The following is a 20,675-nucleotide window of genomic DNA, read 5'->3' as shown; positions in this document are numbered from 1 at the left end:
TTAAGCAAGTCAATTCGGCTGTCGTGTAGTAGAATATGGATTTTCAATTACCTGCACCAACTGACAGAAATAAATAAATTAAAATATTTATCTGAAACGTTTTAAAAATTATACGAGGCGTGTTCGGATAGTAAGTACCATTTTAACAACAACAACAAAAACACTAAAACAGGTTTGTTAACACCAAATTTATTTTTACATGAAAGAGCACACTAAACATTTTTCGACATAGTTTCTGTTAGGATGAAATGCAATGCAATAAATAGATGGTTGATCAAAAATGTTTCTTAAGTAAAGGTATTGTCTATGCTGGTGAAGATTAGAAGAGGAAGTGAAACAGCAATGGGGCTACAATGAGCAGATCTTATTCGTAAAGTAAATGTCATAATTTGTGTCTATTCGTTTATATTTCTATATGGTTTTTACTTATAAATACAATAATTATAATGTTACAAGAATACGTAAGGTTTTCTATATATTATGTTTCGACTCTACATTATATTTTAGATAAATATACATGGTTAATCAAGTAATGGTTGTTATGCCTAATACTTCATAAATGGATGAAATCTTCATTGGCACAGTTCAATTCTTGACTACCTAACAGTTTCCACCAATGTTCAAACACTTTGTCAGAGTGGGTGACCAACTCGTCCAAACCTTCCTCAACGAAACATCCTCCAATGTCTGGCAAGTACGCACAGTTTCGTTTGAACGCCGCTGCAGGCTAGTGTCAGCGCTCTGCGTATGCGCGCTAGTTTCACTGATAAATTGTCTCTCCACTGATGCCAGTACGGTTGAGCTGGATTACGAAAATGCTCACTGACGACCACAAAACCAAACGACTCGGAAGTGCTTTGACATTCCTTACCCGTTACAGCGAGGAAGGAGAGGATCTTTTAAACCAAATCGTGACTGGTGACGAAATGTGGGTTTGCATTGTCACCCCAGAATAGAAACAACAATCAACGGAGTGACGGCACACAGGATCTCCCATAAAGCAGAAGTTTTAAACGACAATGTCAGCACAAAACCTCGTAATCCGCCATAACAAATGTTTGAACATTGGTGGAAACTACATCGAAAAATAGTTTAAGGTGTGCTCTGTTATGTAAAAATATAAATTTAGTTTGAACAAACCAGTTTTAGTATTTTTTTTTCAAAACAGTACTCACTTTTCGGACATGCCTCGTAGCTCTGGTACTGAAAAAGACGCATGTATTCATTTCTTTCATTCTTAATTTACTGCATGTATTCTTTTATTCGTAAAGAGTTTGGTTTACTAGAACTTCATGTATTTACCTTGTCTGTCCGTGTGTCCACTCGTCAAGGAGACAAAAAGTCTCAAAAACTACCAAATGGATCTCCAATTTTGACCAGAATGTAGAGGGTCGTAAATTAGAAATAGTTTTCGTTTGATGGACATGATATTTAAACCGAAAGTGGAAGAAAAGTTTTAACGTTGATCACTATAGATAAAAAAACGGTAATAGATAGTGATAAGCGTTTCCTGTGATTGATTAAGCGTCTCAATTTATTTCATCTTCATCCTTAACTCTCTACTGAAACCGGAAGTGACAAATCTACTACCACTTCCGGTTTCGATATTAATTGTTAAGTATGGTTATAAAAGCAACATAACATTCTCCTCATCCCACCAGTGAAAACATGCAAAGCCCAAAAACCTGATCGAGAATCCACAGTACTGGTCACAAGATTCGGACAAAAGGCCACCAAATCGAAGCCACAAGTCATCAGTGGACCAAGGAGTTGTGCTGGGTCTCTCTGTCTGGTCGAATTGAAGACAAGAATACTGTAAACTTCATCACTCCTACGGACAGAACGAAAATAATAAAATTATTTTTTTTTTATTTTTATTTATTTACTTTCTATTGGCTCCAACGAGCTAACGTTCACATTAATGATAGAACGTCCGAGCGTCCTACCGGAAGGACATAGCGTCTTACGGGTAGTACGCACTGAAATTGTGAAATTTCTCGTACTGCCATCAGGACGTAATTGAGCTTCGATATAGCAGACATACACAACCTTTAGCGAGAATCTGATTGGTGCAATTTCATGTCATTGTTCCTTCGTTATTAGCTTTGATGCCAAGTCTGTTTTAGAACACGTGAGTGAGTGTACTTTATTATATTTACTTTATAAATAAGTGTAGTATATTTTATTATTTGTACTCAAATACAGTATATATCCGCAGCAAAGACATTGGTAATATTATATTTTGAAAATGTAATGTGATGTTTCTTATTCTTTATTAATTTTTCTACTGGTAGTGTTACTATATTGTGACTAATAAATACATTTACAAAACAGAGTCATAACGGAATATAACACAATAGAATATTATGATCGTAACATATAACCATACTCAAGTCCTGCTGGCACGATGTTTCTCGCGCACTAGCAGAGGTACGGTATCGTCCTACCGGAAGGGCGAATGCTTGGACGTTCTATCATTAAGGGGCAGTACAATACCATTACGTACATATTTGAACAATAATACCGTAAAACATGGCAATATGTGATTGTCAAACACTTAAAAAAAAAAAAAAAAATTAAAGAAATAAATTTGGCAATGTCTATTTCCAAACTAATAAATTTCAATCTGCAAACACACACACATACACAGAAAACTACAATGTAATAAACCACATTTTTCCAGTATTGCTCTTTCTATCAGCGGCATATTACATTGCAAAACCGTATGTTTTAGCATCCAATAAGGCCTGGCTGCCATCTCGTAGTTCACAGTAGTAAATTCTTCACTCCATCTTTTGGTGCGAGAATGAACTACGATCTTAGATCAGAATTTTCTAGAAGTTTCATAACCACAACGTATTCAACCGAGCTAAAGTAGTTGGTGAGTGAACGATTTGGAGTTTAACATTTCTTTTCGGTACCGACGGTATACGAAATGTGGACCAATAGCTTAACATGGAATCTGAGCCACGTGAGTTCCCACACAGAACAGAACCCAACTATTGCACCAAAGACTAGTATGCTAACCATTTAGCCACGGGGAAGCTCTATAGTAGCAGTTGGTGGAAGCATATATGTACGTTTACTGCCAGTATACCTGATTACCGTGCGTAGAGTAACGCCATTAAACTTCATGTGTATTTGGACAAGAATTCTTCGATGACAACAAGAACTAAGGAGAGTTTTTAATGAGCATATTCAGATCCAACGTCACCTACCACAGATTTTGAAAACATCGGTGGAAGCACTTATACCATTCTCCATGCCAACGCGGCTGGTTACTCCGGAGTAAAATCAGAATAGTGTAAAGTCCAATATAGCAACTGAACTCCTGAAATACAAAAGGCATTTCTACGGTTCTATATTCATCTAACATCCGCGAATTTACCCTCCTTGATATTTTATTCTATAACTATAGTTATAGATAGTCAGTTAGACCAGCTCTTTTCCAAATTATCTGTGGTTGCTGCGCCACCAAATGCAGTGGATAATCGGGAGTTTACCGCACAATATTAGCTGGGCAGTACTTTGAAAGGGAAAACGAACTTTTAAGTATGAATATAAAAAGTACGAATAAGTATGAAAAAGTATGAATGCTTTCATACTCACCTGGAGGGATTGTGATTTCATCAACCAATCCAGTTGCCATCGACTCCAAACACTAATTGAAAAACACAGGCTTCACAAAGATGTTAATCTTTTTCAAAGAAAACTCTTAATATCAATATAATCACTTTTTTTTTTAATTACTGGTAATCTGGTACACACACCAAAATTTGGAGGTAACAATTATAAATAACGTAAAAATCTTAGATGTAACTATTTACAAGCGCTATTTATCAAATTTATTTATTTTTATTTTTTTGCACTACAGACAAATTGCTTCATGTTCTACGTTCTGAGTATAACCATACAATCTAAAGTCACTGAGTTTCGCGTTTTTGAATTAAGCTGTTTATACCATATCCTACTTGTAAAGCTGCCTCACCAATTTAGTGGTTTAAAAAAATAGTTTAACGTCCCACGTTTATAGCCTTTAGGATAAAGGAGATGGATGATCAATAGAAATGAATGATTCTGAAATTAAATATTTTTGTGATCGTGTACCAGCAATTGAATCTAACCAGCGGAGAGAACTCCAAATTAAAAAAAAAAAAAATGAAGTCTTTCAGTTTTACGTCCCACGATTATGCCGGCTAGGCTAAAGGAGGAGTGATAATAAGAAATTAATGAAATGGTGGAATGAAGAGTGGGAGGAAACGGGAGAACAGAGACAAAAGCCACACACACGGTGTTTGTCCACCACAAAGTCCACTTGGCACGTACTGGGATTGAACCAGGGACCCCACGCACCAGAAGTGAACGCTCTATTACTTTGCCATTGCGGCCCCTCCAAATTTAGTATTGACTGTTTCGATGTAATGTCACTGGTCACATCATATCTCCAAGACATCATAAACAATATGACACCAAAGACATTTTTAGCTCAACTAATGAAGATATTATATTGACCTGGAACATATTTTTATACACTACGGATCATTAAATTATTTCCATACATTATATTGTAATGACCCTCTGTATACCACACACACAAAAAAAAAAATGTTGTTTACTTCCTTAAATATTTCGAAAATATTGAAATAGAATTAATACCCTTAAGTTACTCTTAATAGCTACTAACAAAGTAGTAACGAAATCTTTAATTTCATGTACCACGAAAAACCGTTTAGATTAAAAGAGATAGATGATTAATGGAAGTTATTTGAAATAACTGGGAGAATGAAAATATGTCCGGAAATAGGAGAACCCTAAGAAGAAACGGACAACACATAGCCTGAAATACAACCAGGAATTGTTCGCACCAGAGGTGATAGCTCTACAACTGAGCCATCGTGCCTCCCTTAATAGTTCCTAAAACAACACTATTATTTTTATATTACTTACTTTCCACTCTTCCTTGTGACACTAGTTACTTGCTTATACCATTCCACACAGACTTCTATACTCTCAGCAGTATGGGCACCATCTAGAAAATAACATATCGAACCGGAAGGAATAATTTGTGTTCGTCCTGGCCATGAACAGTTCTTCAAACCAGATACTATTTTTGGCGTTAATTTGATAGGTTCCACGAATTTAGTTTGGTTTAATCCATTTGGTGTCATATGAAACCACGTAGTTAAGTCTTTGCTTTCGCCTGGAAAAAAAAAGCTTAATCTGAGTTATCAAATGACACAGTATAATCAAACCATATATACACACAGACAGTTATTGAAATAATCAAAATGTGTGTAGTGCAACGTAATCTTTGTTAGTACCAATAAACAATCATGCACTGCAATTTTCTCGTGTTACGAGTTGTCTTGGATAATAGTGAACATTAAAAGTTCGCGCACAAAGCAAACCAATCTTTCTCCTTCAAAGTCACGATCCGTAGCTGACATTATTCAAGGAAAAAGGATGTCAGTGTTCTTGTGCCTCTAGAAGACAATAGCAAGAGGTTATGCTTTGTAATAGTGGCAACATCTGGCATGCTGACAGTTCGTGCTTAGTCTAATGTCCTTTCAACAGTTCCACTGCTAAGAAAAATTTGATTTAGTTTGTAAGAGGCCAGACGTTAGTGACATAAATTTGAAGACTTTAAAATGGATAAATTGGAACAATTGCACCCAACAATGCCAATATATCGGTGTATCGAGAACAGTGTCCCTAAGATAATGATGGTATACAGAATTCGAGTCAAGACTTCAGAGAAAAGGAAATTTGGACGGAAATTAAGTCAAGATGAGGAAGATTGCTACACATTGAAGAGGACTGTTACAAATAACCGTGCAGGTCAATGTGGCACAACTGACTGTAGAAATCAATCAGAATCTGGAACGGCTTGTTTTTTGCAATCTCAGTAACACAAGAGCTGTATAATCTTAACATTCGCGGTCGAGGTTACATGATCTTTTAAATCTTCTGATCATGGTTCCTAACGCAGTAGAGGTCTGCACGGGCCGTGGACTCGGGCCTCCAAAGCATATATATCTTCGGGCTCAGGCCGGGCTTGAACAATAAATTTTTAAATATACAACCATATTTCTCGGGTCAAACTTATCAAATATACTATACAACGGTATTTATCGAACTGTTCTTTATGGAGAACTTTTAAAGCACAACTGCAAAATTAACCCCTGTTCATAAAAAATACAATTTTGCAATAATTATTACGATTCAGTAATTCGGGCCTAAAGGCGAAAAAATATTTCGGACTCGGGCTGCGCCGGGCCAGGGCTAAAAATTCCGGCCCGTGTAGAGCTCTACAATGCGGTAGCGCAAAAAAAACATGGTGCCGAGACCATAAAACACGGACCACCGGTGATTGTTAGAGACTAATATACTCCGATGAGTAATATTCCCCCTAGTTTCCAACAACAGGCTAGATTTACGTACGGCGTAGACCAAAATAGGCTTGTGCTTTGGACCCCCTAACGTTAAACACAGGGCCAAATTTGTGCTGGCGTGAATAACAATTTCATGGTGTTCCGCTGGTTGTATTACCAGTATCACGAAAGAGGAACTCATAATATTGTAATGTTAGTACGCCCATTACTCCTCACGATAACTCTTGAATGGAAGAGAATTTTCCAATAGATAACTAGAGTAATTATCTCGACCAACTTCGTTAACAGAGTCAATCCATGGACATCTTAACAGGTAACGGTGGCTCACATACGACTGTTACTTCACAGGTTAACTGTTGAACGAAAGCGGATTTTTGAATTATGTTTTTTGGCAAAGGTAGTAGAAGTTACATATCTTGCCGTTAGATGGCAGCAAACGTCATCCAGCGGTTGATAACTCGCCGTTAGATGGTAGCAAACGTCCTCCTGCGGTTGATATTTGAGCTCAAAGATAACCATGAGCCAATAATCACGGGTCTGGTTGGTTGAAGAGCAACAAGATGAAGTACAACTGATCCCATGGCCCGCTCATTCCCCAAACTTAAACATAATTAAATATGTATGGTCAGTTTAAGAGAGCAACACGCCCTGAACTATCATTATTAGTGGAACATTTCATCTGCATGAAAAATTATCTCACGTAGTGAATCTGCATGAAGCAAACAGTGAGGTTCGCGAAATGTAATAGAAAAATAATATCAAGATACACGATACAGGTAATAATCTTTGCCCTCTTTTAGCCTAAATACGTTTCCTGTTTTCCTTAATTCGATGCCGATATTTTGATTGATTTCTACTATATTTTTGCTTGGTCTCATTGCAGTATAAAAAAAATATATATATTTTTCTTATCCTACAGCGTTCTGAAATTTTACTATATATGTTTCGTAAAATACTTTGTGTATCTGATGTCATCATTTTTCCCCATTTCTTTCCTTGGAAATATACTTTTGGTAAATAAAAATATATAAACCAAAGTTTACGTCTAATGTGCTTCGACGGAAAAGCATTAGAATAAAAATATGTTTAGTAAGTGACTTTTGATCTACAAAAGAAAATATCTTTCCCTTTACTTCTCAAAAATGTTCTTTCACAGAAGTATTCTCACCCTACCATCACTTTTGTGACCACCAGACAAATAAACACCTGAGTGCTAATAAAACTTCGATAGTCATGATCCTATTGTCTTTATGTGAAGCACGACAAAGGACAGAAAATATATTTAAATAAATATAGGTTCAATCAATCAATCAATTAATCAAACAAATAAATAAATAAATAAATAAATAAATATATATAAATAAAATGCTGACTTCGCCTTCTGTCAAGAAGAAAAAAAAAACATCTGTTGAAGTGATTCTTCAAACCTATCCTCTGTTTATAGTTAGGCGACAACAACAAATCTAAAAATCGAACACCTGATGTGAGCATTTTTATGAGTTTACACAGAAAATATTTTACCACACCACACACATGCATATAGGAACGTCTGCAAAATTGTACAGAAAAATTTTACAATTGAAATTTTAATGGCGATCAAAGAAAGAAATATAACGCAACCTCAACATACATACTTCTTCCATTTAAGCGATACTTCATCCAAGTATCCGCCAATTGTACAGCTAGAGAGGCATTAAGTAGTTGTACTTGGACGGGAAAACTTAGAGATGGCGATTGCTGTAAGTCCAGAGGAGGAGCGATGTGCAGCTGACACTGTAAATATAATTTCTTTCGCATTACATTATCATTAAAAAACAAAAGCAACTTTTATACATTTCTTTTTTAAAACACTTAATTCTAAAGTAAAATACGTGCTATCATTTAATATTTACTATCATGTTTAAGAAAGAGTATAATCATGTTTATAAAAGGAAGAAAAACTAAACACCCACCTTTAAGGTAAAGATTCCCCAACCTGTAGATAATATTTTCGATGCATAGAATATATTTTTGGATCAAAAGATCCAATATATTTCAGGCAAAAATTTTCTTGTACGCCTTATGTCTGGAACTACATATAATGTAGCCAAATCCAAACTATCACTTAACTCAGTATGATGTGCTTGTTCCGTAAAAAGTACGAAAACTCGATTTAGGGTCCGTTGAAAAGTTTTGTGGCCTGTGATCCTAAAACTTATTATTGGCCAAGACTGAAATCATTTGATGCTTTTTTGTTAATCATTTCTAAAATTCTTGTTCTATCTTTAAGACTGCTGAATACAATCGCCATATAGATTCTTAAATCCACTGACTTATATGGGGATGATTTTTATTTTTCAATGAACGGGAACTTTAAAGTTCCACTGAATTAATTACTAATGGACATTATAGGATACGTGTATTACATAAACGCAGGCCCGCAACCAGCCAGAGAGGTTTGGGAGGGGAGCATGAATATGTTAGGGGGACCAAGTCATTAAAAATTCCCCTACAAATAGCTATTTTTTTTTTTTTTTTTTTTATTAATAATAGAATTTTGTGCTAAGTGCGGGCCTGCATAAACGAATAAAATGTACTAACCTCTGTATCCTGTTGAAAATCTAATTCTAGATTATTTCGATCCCTCACTGAAAGTTCTGACAATAATACATTACCTAGTTTTTTGCATATTTCTAAACTTCAGTGAGAATCGAAATAATCTACACTCACATTTTCAACTTTTTATTTATTTATTTATTTGACAACTAGTTTCTTCTTCAAATGTTTCTTTCTTTTTAAAAATTGAAATTTTGTTATACATAATTTTATAGAAGAATTAAAAGAAGAATGTAAAAGGAAGGGACTTAAGAAATGGATGAATGAAGATGGAAGAGTACCGGTGTTAAAGGGTTTTCCAAAAATACACAAAAAGGAAGTAAAGCTTAGGCCAGTTATGGACTGTAGGAATAATTATTTGGAACCGCTAGAAAGTGAATTGAAACCAGTGTTAGAGTGGGTAAGAGACAGACAAGAGACTTTGGCAGTTAAAGACTATAGAAAAGTAATAAACTACACCAGCAATGCTAAAATTAATAATGATTGTATTTTGTTTAGTTTAGATGTGAAAGTCATGTTCCCTAGTCTAAAGAGAAGTGCTATACTTGATACGATTAAGAGAGTTATGGGGGGAGAATGTGTTAAAGGCTGGAAATGGGAAAACGTTAGAAAAGCCCTCAACTTAATATGGGAGTTTGGTTTCTGTAAAGTTAAGAATGACATATATAGCATTAAGGATGTTTTAAGTATAGGATCTAAGATAAGTCCGGTAAAATCTGGTATCATTATGAATGTATGGGAGAAGGATGTGGTAGAAAAGGGGAAAGAAAAGATTCGATTTTTATGTAGATACGTTGATGATTGTTTTGGGATATGGGAAGGATCAAAAGAAGAGTTGATAGAGTTCGTTGGTAGTATTGAAGAAAAGGAAAAGGGAATAGAATTAGGACTGGAGACAGAGCAGGGAGGTGTATTATGTTATCTTGACATTTTAATGAGTAAGGAAGGGAAGAGCATTAAGACTCAATGGTATCAAAAAGAATGTAATGCTGGTATTTATTGTAAGAAAAGTAATGTAGATAGAAGCACAGAAGTTAATTTTAATGTAGAAGAGAATGTGGAAATCTTTAAAGAACAGCTGTATGAGAATGGTTATAGTAAAAGGGATATCATTAAAGCATCTGTGGTCTCTGGGAAAGGTAAAAGTGAGGAGAAAAATCAGGGGGTATGGAAAGGCATTTAGGGCTAGAAGACACCAAGATTTTAAAAAAGATGTGTTAAGAAAACAAGGGGTCAAAGTGTATAGAAAAGGTAGAATAACGTTGTTGGACATGGTCAAAAACAAAGGGAGGAAAAAAGAAAAGAGATCAGAAAGGTGTCATTTATTGTATAAATTGTAAGGATTCTGATATGAAATATATTTGGGAGACGGGGAAATTATTGAAAGAAAGAATTAAACAACATAAAAGTATGTGAAATATGGCATAGAAACTAACGCAATCTTTAAACACGTAAAAGAAAAAGAACGTGATGTGAACTGGGAAGAAGTTATTGTACTGGAAAGGGAAAAATGTTGTGGCCGAGAAGGTGGAGGAGGCCTGGTGGATAGAAAAGGAGGGGGACGTAAACTTAATGAATTGGACCAAAGGTATCAGCATTAATAAAGAATGGAGAAATATTATTGATAAATACAGAAAAAATTATGTGAATTAATGTATTCAATGGTTGTTTGCTCCTTGTTGTTTCTTTCTGGTAGAATGTTATGTTTTCCCATTGGTCAGTTCAGATAGATTTCCACGCTTCTGATTGGCTGTTTGAACGGGCCAATGAGAGAGCAGATAGTGAGAGTAATTGTGTATATACACTTTAGTAGTTTTTTGTATCAATCAGTGTACGTCTGAGGAGGATCTTGGCTAGAAGATCGAAACGTCACGTGTAAATGTTTTTTATATTAAATAAGTGCAGTCTTGTTCAGCAATGTGTTTATTTTTCTGATTTTATTTGCAAGACGTATGACTATGATTGTGTGTCAACATAATTTTAAAATTTATAACACATATATAAATCAAAGTTAATTTACGTCATATTATATGTATATATAGGATGTCTCAAAAGTCTCCTAACAAGGGTCACTTATTATCAGAGTTACAACAAAATGTAAGAGGGAAAACCATCTGCAAGTATGATGTATTCAATCTAAAGCGAAGGAATTCTTTAAATCGGACGAGCCGTTTGGGCTGTACACTCTTTATGCACCTAATGTTAAATAAAAATGAAACGTTCCCATTTACCTGGATCTACAAGTGAATAAAGTTACTGTTTTTAATGCTAACGTGTCGGTAGCCAGCCCGCATTTCAAACAGTAACTTCATTTACTTACGTTGTGGGTCCAAGTAAATGGCAACGTTGCATTTTTATGTAACATTGGGCGCATAAAAAGTGTACAGCCCAAACAGCTCGTCCGATTTGAAAAATTCCTTCACTTTAGATTGAAAACATATTTGGAGACGCTTTTCCCTCTTACATTTTGTTGTTACTCTGATATTAACCGAATTACCCTGACACCCTATATAACACAAGTTCATTTGACAAACCAATGGACAATTAACTATGTTAAAATAGCAGTTAAAAGTAGTGGTGGGCACAAAAATCGGTTAGGTTTTTCTATCAAAAACTGGTTTTCGTGAAAAATGTAAATGTCTGTTTTTCAATTTTCCTGGTGTTGAGTTATGTCATTAATCAAACAGTGTGTTGATGATGAATAATCGGACCAGGTGCTGGAAAATTGTAAGAACAAAAGAATAGCGTTACTATGTAACAAATAGTGTGTATTTGTATTTATGGTCAGAAAGGAGCCATAAATGACTGAAGTTATTGTTAAATTGGATATGAGCCAAAAGTGGTTGAGTGTATTGTGTACTTGTCAATATTAGTTGTTCGCTTTAGGTAGAGTATGGCATATAAATGAAGCAATTTGAGAAAATTGTTATGTAAAAGAAAAGACAAAAAGTTATTGAAGTGTAGTTATCTGTGAACCTTAGTTGTTGTACTAGCGTATATTAATGTACCCGCAGATATATAGATAGATTAAAAGGTTGAAGCAGTCTGGAAGTTGTTTAGATATTCACTGGGAATTACATGAAAGTAATACCTTTGCAAAAATCTCCGACCTAACAACTACTTCTGGCTTTTTTAATTTTAGAAATTGGTTTCGCTCATCCCTAGTTAAAACTCGCATTTCATTTGAAAAAGAAGACAAGATTACTTCCCCATATAAATCAATGGGCTTTCAAAAAAAAAAGAAAAAGGAAAGAAAAAAGAAAAAAATAAGAAAGAAATACCCAACACTTTTAATATGAGGTATAATTTGAGAGTATATAGTACTCACAAAGACAAGCAAAGGAATGTTATTGACAAAGGAGTCATCACTCTGTTACCCTGTATACACTATTATGAACACGTCAGTATATCCCTTACATCCATCTGATATAGTAATTTTCACTGCTATGTTCATTCTCTTGAATACTTCCTGTCCATTACTACACTATATAATCCTTAGTATTACATGCATCTTCTTTACCATATCATCCAGATTCTAAATCTATTATGGACTATATCGCAATTAATAATAATAATAATAATAATAATAATAATAATGACTGTGATGAAATAACATTGAATTGGTTTATATTGTATCAGTAGACGTGCAGTAAGGTTGTGACTTCGCAAAGTTTAGCACTGCAGCTTTGGCAATAATAGCCGTGTGGGCTGGAGTACTGTCATGCAGTATGCGAGATCTACACAACAACTGATGCAAATGACTACCTCCGACGAATTGACACAACTTGAGAGTTCAAACTGACATTATTTCTCCCATAGATGGCACTTCCATAGTATGCCATGAACAGCTTATTGCCAGTGGCGCGATATTTCAGTGTAAGGTTGGGAAAACATTTGAAAATACCCTCGTACGTATAAGTTGTGGTCCAATGTACTATTGTGTTCTGGGACAGGTAGATTGGGAGTTTGCAGCTGATGAGGTAAAAGTGATTGTTGATATGGATCGAAAGAGGAATTAGAACTTTGCGAATATACGAAACTAAACGGTAGGTGCAATTAAGGACGTCAACTTCACAACCAAACCATGCATGGGCTGTGAATATACATCACAGTATATATCATTAACCATTTTGAAATAATTAAACTGAAAAAAATAGTTTTTAAGTTGCAATTAAATCATCACAATACTTAAAAAGCAGCAAATTATCTATACGCTAGCGTCATCTATTAACGCGACTGTTGATTGTTAGGAACTAGCATTGATTACCTTCTTCGCTGGGTTAAAATACAAATTTTAAATACACAACGTCTTACCTCATGTGTTTGGAAGCCCTGAAATATGCTGTTTTGTTTTTAGTGGCATGGATTTAAACGACATCGGAAATATCACTGTTCATCTCAGCGACCCCGAAAACTATGAATGCGGCAACAATATCGGTCATTTTCGCTGATTTTATATATGCCCCTGTCCTATCGGAAGCGTTATCTCAGCGACCCCAAAAACTATGGATTTGACACTGATATCGGTCATTTTCGATAATTTTTCTGTATCTGCCCCTCTTCCAAGTTGCGGGGCTACATTTGGATGTAAACAGGATCGCAAGTGTCTGTTCATATCAGCGACCCCGAAAACTATAGATTCGGCACTAACATCGGTCATTTTTGATCATTTTTAAATGTCTTTGCCCCTTTCCTAAATTGCACTGTCAAAGTTATATCATAAAAGCCATCCAAGGCCTGAACCTCATTTATGTTGAAAAAACTTGATCGAAATCGGTCGCGCGGTTCAAGAGTGATGAAGTCACCAACACTGGCGCAAATTTCTGCGCGATGAAGGGGACCTTTGGAACTGGGGGACTGTTCTCCAGTAATCCGATTTGAAATGTGTTTCTTGGGAAGAAATTATAATTTCTGTCCGACTGCCACTTTATCTACATCACCAGGTTCATCTTAGAAATCAGATTCATCTACCGTAAAATGAGTCTCCCACCCCCAGAATAAGCCTCAAATTTGCCCGCCTTCCAATGTTTGAAGACAACTCTGCTCTTCTAATTCACCATCCAGCACAGCATTGTTCTTCAACTTCATAAATATTTTGAACATCCCTTAAAAAAAAATCTTATCTGTCCCCCCCTCAATGTTGACAAATTTGCACCCCTGGTCACAAATACAGTCACTTCCATTTTTATATAGATTGATTTTAATATATATCTTCCTCTGCTCTTCCTCCCCTACGATATTCCGTCAAAATGAATTGATAAAATCCATCCCAGGCCAAAACCACATCTATGTTAAAAATTTGATCGAGATCGGTGCAGTGGTTCAAGAGATTAAGGGTCACAAATATAATCACTTTTAATTTTATAATATAGCATAGCGTGACGTACTGAAACGTTTACCGTTTATAAATATAATTTGAAGCATAAATTAGTAGGTATGCATTAATTGCAAATTTGGAGCGAAACTAGCTACCTTTATTGATTATTCACAGATTTTTTTTATTGCATCAATTGTTTTTGTGAACGAACACAACATGCAAATAGTTGAATTTTGCGTTAACATCGAAAAGGATAATAGCTTTGAAAAAACTGTGTGCAGAATAAAACGAAAATAGCCTCGCCTTATTTCTAATGTTCAAAATTCTATTTTTCCATTGTTTACAATGAGAATTTGCAACGCCAAATGCTTTTCCAATATAAGCATCCCGTCTTTTGGTGATTATTCCTCAATGGTAATCCGATCGGGACATGCGTCTCCTTACGGCACTGAGGAATCACTATGTCAAATTGGTTAAGAACAAACAGTTCAGGCATCTCTTAGGAGTATCCGGATAAACGAACGTTTAAGACGAGTAAGGCGGAGCTCTGCTTCAATCAGGTGGTTAATTGGCTATGTTAAATATGGTTAAGACAGTTTAGGCATCTCGGAAGAGTATCCGGATAAACGAACGTTTAAGACGAGGAAGGAGGAGCTCCGCTTCAATCAGGTGGTTAATTGGCTATGTTAAATATGGTTAAGACAGTTTAGGCATCTCGGAAGAGTATCCGGATAAACGAACGTTTAAGACGAGGAAAGCGAAGCTCCGCTTCAATCAGGTGGTTAATTGGCTATGTTAAATATGGTTAAGACAGTTTAGGCATCTCGGAAGAGTATCCGGATAAACGAACGTTTAAGACGAGGAAGGAGGAGCTCCGCTTCAATCAGGTGGTTAATTGGCTATGTTAAATATGGTTAAGACAGTTTAGGCATCTCGGAAGAGTATCCGGATAAACGAACGTTTAAGACGAGGAAGGAGGAGCTCCGCTTCAATCAGGTGGTTAATTGGCTATGTTAAATATGGTTAAGACAGTTTAGGCATCTCGGAAGAGTATCCGAATAAACGAACGTTTAAGACGAGGAAGGCGGAGCTCCGCTTCAATCAGGTGGTTAATTGGCTATGTTGTAAATGAAGTGTCTACTTATAATAAAGATTTGCTAAAATAAAATCAACGAAGAGCGATTTTTTTCCGCAATCCCTTTTACATGTGTGTGTGTGTCATTACACGTGACTTGACTGTTACTAGCGGGAAGTTTATTTGTAATTACACACTAGAAAAATTACCTCTATGTATGATTTGCGCAAATTACTAAAAACTCTCAGGTAATTATTGTATTTTAAGGGCTACACAAAATACCATTTAGAAAAAACACGTATGCTAATATAGAACAGAAAACTCGACCTCAACTTACCTGAATTTCTTGTGCCTGTTGAAAGAGAACGCTCATAGCTTCTTTTGGTTGCCCAGGTACGGTAAATGCGGGAACTCCTGCTTTCATAATTCCTGCTTTTTGCCATGCTATTTCCTCGATCGTTTCTCCCAAGATCTTTGTATGGTCAATACCTAATGACGTTATTCCAACTACGGCTGGATGCCTGATGGTTAAGGAGAAAAAAAGAAAGCACAATACAAGCAACTGTTTAACAGAAAACGAAACTGAGAACAAATTATATTATGATCATTTGAGAAGATAAAATATTATTACTTGGAGGATTATTGAGTTGTTTCCTTATATTACAAGGGTTGGATTAAAAGTAATGGCAACCTTGTTGTAATTCGTACCTGGCTTTATGCAAAGAACAACATCTGTTAAATTCTCAACCATCGTCTTAGTTATCGTTTTTTAGAAAATTATTGCTAACCCATTCGTATATTTATTTCTTTGTAAGTTTTAAAGACGACAATACACTGTACACTTTGTGCTTGAAATATCTTTTTGCTTATTATTAACATCAGGTGAAGTACGATGTTTTTACTTATTTATTTAATTGCAGAACCAGGATGATTACGAAAAAGTGCTCCGAGTAAAAGTTAGGCATTTTTGGTAGAATCAAGAATCTGCAACATATTATATATATATATATATATATATATATATATATATATATATATATATATATATATATATATATATATAGGGAGTTTCTATTTGAAATTTTAAAGTTGACTCCGACCCTCTTCTTCCCCCCCCCCCTTAGCAAGCGAGGCCAACTTCTGTTTAGTGTTCTTGAATTGATCTTTAAATATCCATTATCTGTGAATAGATCTTCACTTACAAAATACTTGGAACCATTTATTTATCTGCTTACTTACTTACCTACTTAAATCTCCAGACAAGCCTGGAATCCAAATTTATCCTGGAACTATTAACAATCTACAACAGTAGATAAGGAATTAATTAAAGATACCATCCAGTCATTCACCTGCGGAATTGAGGGAAATTTTCAGACAGGGTAGGCGGCAAAAGAATTCAAATCCAGGATATCTCAATTTCGAAACAAGAATACTAACCACTAGTCTATTACGATCTCAAAATATGAAGAGAAGGTATTGGTGGATACATTACAATAATAATAATAATCTCAAATAAAGGAAAAGTACAATAATATAAAAAATTGTGCTCCACCTTCTAGACAGTATTATTACGTTACTGTGAAACAAAATGGCTTGCTTCCTACTTGTAAGCGTCTCACCTTTGGATGAGACAAATTCGACGCCTAGCGGAGTATAGTTTTGGATAGCAGATCTTTTATAGTAGCTTTCCAACCTGGGTTCGCGTAGTCTCATCAAAAGAGTCGCGACATTTGTTACCTACATGCAGAATTCAGCGAATTAACGGCATGTTATGTTGATTTCTATAAATTTGTGCGACTAACATTCAATGATGGTACTCCGACATTTCTGTTCTTAACTATGCATATTGACGCTATCTGTCGGTTTATGTTCTAACTTTTCGAGTCATGACAGTTTCCGTCATTCTCCATTTCCGTTCCTTTTGGGTCTGAATATTCGTCTCAGGATTTTATTTTCAAATACTTTCAGCCTGCGTTCTTCCCTCAGAGTAAGCAACCATACAGCACAACAGACATGATTATCGTTTTATATCTTTTAAGCTTCAAATTTCTCGATAGAATTCGCGACGACAAAAGGTTTTGGCCAAGATGTAAAGGGTCAAAAATTAGAGTCCGTTGATGGAGGAGTTGGAACGTGGAACCAATATTGAAACGTGGTAGAAACCAATCATTTCCGGTTTTAACGTTTATCGCTATAAAGTAAAAACCATAATAGATAGCAATAAGTGGTTTTCTGCAATCAATGAAACGTCTCAAGAATATATTCCAACTCCACTCTAATCTCTCTACTAAAAGCGGAAGTTTTAAAATAGAAATCTACTACCAGTTCCTGTTTCAACATTGAGAAAATATCACAGCCATACAAACCAAACTCTTACACTTGGTGTACATGTGACACTAATTGTTACTGAGGATTAATTTCTAAATACTAGATCGCTACAATGACCGAACTTTCTTGTATTTTTATTTTTCAGTTTTTTTTTAAATCCATAGAAAATCGACTTCTTATAGTACACTAAGTACTTTCATATGTCTAGAAAAAAAGCAATGGCCTGGTAGCTTACCTAATAACATTAGTACAATCAAAGGCACCTCCTAAACCAACTTCCACAATCGCAACGTCCACATTTTCGGCCAAGAACACATTGAATGCCATAACGGTAAGAAACTTGAAGTATGGAGGCATATCTTCATTGTTTTCCTGTAAATAACACAAAAAAGATTCATTTTATAGGATAAACTTCTCGTTCATGAATTAAAAAAAAAAAAAAAATATAATTGTACGGTTAGAGGCTGAAAGTGCTAAGAATTAAACACATGCATTGCGAGAATTGGAAAAGAAAAAGAACGGAATTTGTTTTCTGTTCTTTCCTTTCTTGTTGATGTTTAATATTGGCTGTATTGAACCTATCAAAATAAAAACACAGAAATGAAGCAAAGAGTTTCCGTAACAGTTTATCTAGGTAGAATTTGCTGGCTGTTGTATAGGATAATGTGGGTTATTTATAACGTTATATTTGGTCTAGGAATTAATTCGTGCGGTTGGTACGCACACATTGAAGCTGTAGTACAAACACAAAATACATAAATACCTTAAGAAAAATATTGTCCATCGCTAGCCACCAATTTCGTCCATCTGTCAGGCAATGTACGGATTCCGTGGCGAAAGAAGTCCTCATCCTTGGAAGCGATCCAGTCAGAGACCCATGTTTCGATATCTTCTGAAGAAGTAAACCGCTGTTTAATCAAATCGTTGTTCATGCAATCGAACAAGTAGTAGTCCGAAGGAGCAACGTCTGGTGAATACGGCGGGTGGAGTAAAACTTCCCATCCGACATTTTCTAAATAGGTTTTGACCGATTTTGCGACATGTGGGCGAGCGTTATCATGTTGAACAATAAGTTTATTATGTCTGTTCTTCCATTCTGGTCGTGTTCTGGCCAGAGCTTGCTTCAAACGCATTAATTGTCGTCGATAACGTTCTCCATTCATAGTTTCACCCGGTTGCAGCAGCTCATAGTACACCACACCTTTCACATCCCACCATATGCACAGCATAACCTTTGCACAGTGAATATCTCGTTTTGGTTGTGATGGACCTGGTTCACCTGGTTTCACCCAGGCCTTTTTTCGTTTAGGGTTCTCGTAATGGATCCACTTCTCATCACCCGTAATAATTCGATGCAGAAACCCCTTTCTGCTCTGTCGTTGAAGCAGCAATTCGCAAATGGTTTTTCGTCTTTCAACGTCTCTGTCTTTCAATTCATGTGGAACCCAATGTGACATCTTTTGAATCATTCCCATGGCTTTCAAGCGTTTGGAGACTGTTGTTTGATCAACGCCTAATGCTGCTGCGAGTTGCTCCTGCGTTTGACACGAATCCTGCTCGAGCAATGCTGTCAATTCTTCGTCTTGAAATTTTTTTGGCTGTCCAGCTCGCTCTTGGTCTGCCAAGCCGAAATCACCACTTCTAAACCGTGCAAACCACTTCTGACACGTTCGCTCAGCTAGAGCATGGTCACCATACACTTCCACCAAAATACGATGACTTTCAGTCGCACTTTTCTGCGTGTTAAAGTAATGCAGCAGGACACCCCGCAAAAACACTTTATCAGGCACAAATTGCGCCATGTTCACTTAACTACAAACTGGTGTTGTTGACGCTTTAATCCACTGCCCTATACTACGAACGATACGCGATGACAGGGGTTTGCAACACATGTGTGGATATACGGAACTGTGGGACGCTCCGTTCGTTGCGCCATCTCTTGTCCACCCGCACGAATTAATTCCTAGACCAAATAGATATGGATTCTTGGTAGTGTTACGATAAGGTTACGGATCATATCAATGATAAGGTGTATGCTGAGTCGTTACAATAATATATGATAAATTAGTTGAAAATACCCGCTCTTAGCCAGTTTATGGAAAAATATTTCAGCTTTTTTAGAATAAGTATTTGAACAAAAATGAAATTATAAAATCCCAGCTTGAACTAAGTACTAACTACATTTGAAAATTCATTTGATGCGGTACAGTCATTATCTGTGAAAAATTTAAACACTATTCCTCCTTACGACATGTATTTAGTGTAATGAAAAAATCATGATCATCCCAAGTGCTAACTATTTCTAAACATTGATTTTAAATGGCTCAATAGTTTATTTTGATATTAACTTTGACACACAGCCCTTCCCAATTAGGAAATGCATTTTTAAAATTCTACATGCGAGGGTCGGCTGATAAGTTCTCGGCCCGACCCCCTTCCGAATGTACTACCCTGATGTAATTGATGTCATGTGAAATGTTGATCTTTTATATGTTTAAGTACCAAATTTCACGATTCTACCATGAACGGTTTTTATTTTACAGGTAATTGAATGAACCATGGCGGAGCCAGATATCAAATTCACCAAAGGGGAATTTCGAGGTGTAATGAAGTTCTTCTTCCTGCAACAGAAGGCGCCCAAGGAAATCTATGGTTGCATGCTAGACACATTGGGTGGACAGTGCCCTTCATACTCCACTGTGCAGAAATGGTGTGCGAACTTCAAGCGTGGTGGATTTTCAACAGAAGATGGTGACAGGTGTGTAGCTGGCAAAGTGCACATATCCAAAGAACGTGTTGGGTCAATAATCCATGATCAGTTGGACTTGCGCAAGATTTCTGCGAAATGGATTCAGAGATATTTGAACGCGGATCAGAAACGCGAACGTGTGAGATCATCGCAGGTGATTTTACGGCATTTTGCGAATCCAAGGACGATTTTTTGAATCGGTTTGTTACCCAGGATGAA

At 36.1% G+C, this 20,675-nt stretch overlaps 1 protein-coding gene across 3 annotated transcripts in view; it reads right to left on the bottom strand.

Moving 5' to 3' along the window:
• Positions 1 to 20,675, bottom strand: part of LOC145690060 (folylpolyglutamate synthase, mitochondrial-like) — a 74,113-nt gene that overhangs the window by 33,803 nt on the left and 19,635 nt on the right. For 2 of the 3 annotated variants that reach the window (XM_081764574.1, XM_081764573.1), the window contains 5 exons: positions 17,943 to 18,079; positions 15,717 to 15,900; positions 8,027 to 8,165; positions 4,948 to 5,200; positions 1,686 to 1,831 (listed from right to left, as the gene is read on the bottom strand). In XM_081764574.1, the coding sequence (XP_081620700.1) occupies positions 1,686 to 1,831; positions 4,948 to 5,200; positions 8,027 to 8,165; positions 15,717 to 15,900; positions 17,943 to 18,079 (859 nt within the window). The remainder of the gene's footprint in view (positions 1 to 1,685; positions 1,832 to 4,947; positions 5,201 to 8,026; positions 8,166 to 15,716; positions 15,901 to 17,942; positions 18,080 to 20,675) is intronic. The other variant, XM_081764575.1, reaches the window with a different exon arrangement.

The sequence above is a fragment of the Thermobia domestica genome, chromosome 7, assembly GCF_964235325.1.
Source record: "Thermobia domestica chromosome 7, izTheDome1.hap1.1, whole genome shotgun sequence".
NCBI classification, from domain to species: domain Eukaryota; kingdom Metazoa; phylum Arthropoda; class Insecta; order Zygentoma; family Lepismatidae; genus Thermobia; species Thermobia domestica.
The sequence above is the reverse complement of the archived record's forward strand: the minus strand, read 5'-3'. Positions and strand labels throughout refer to the sequence as shown.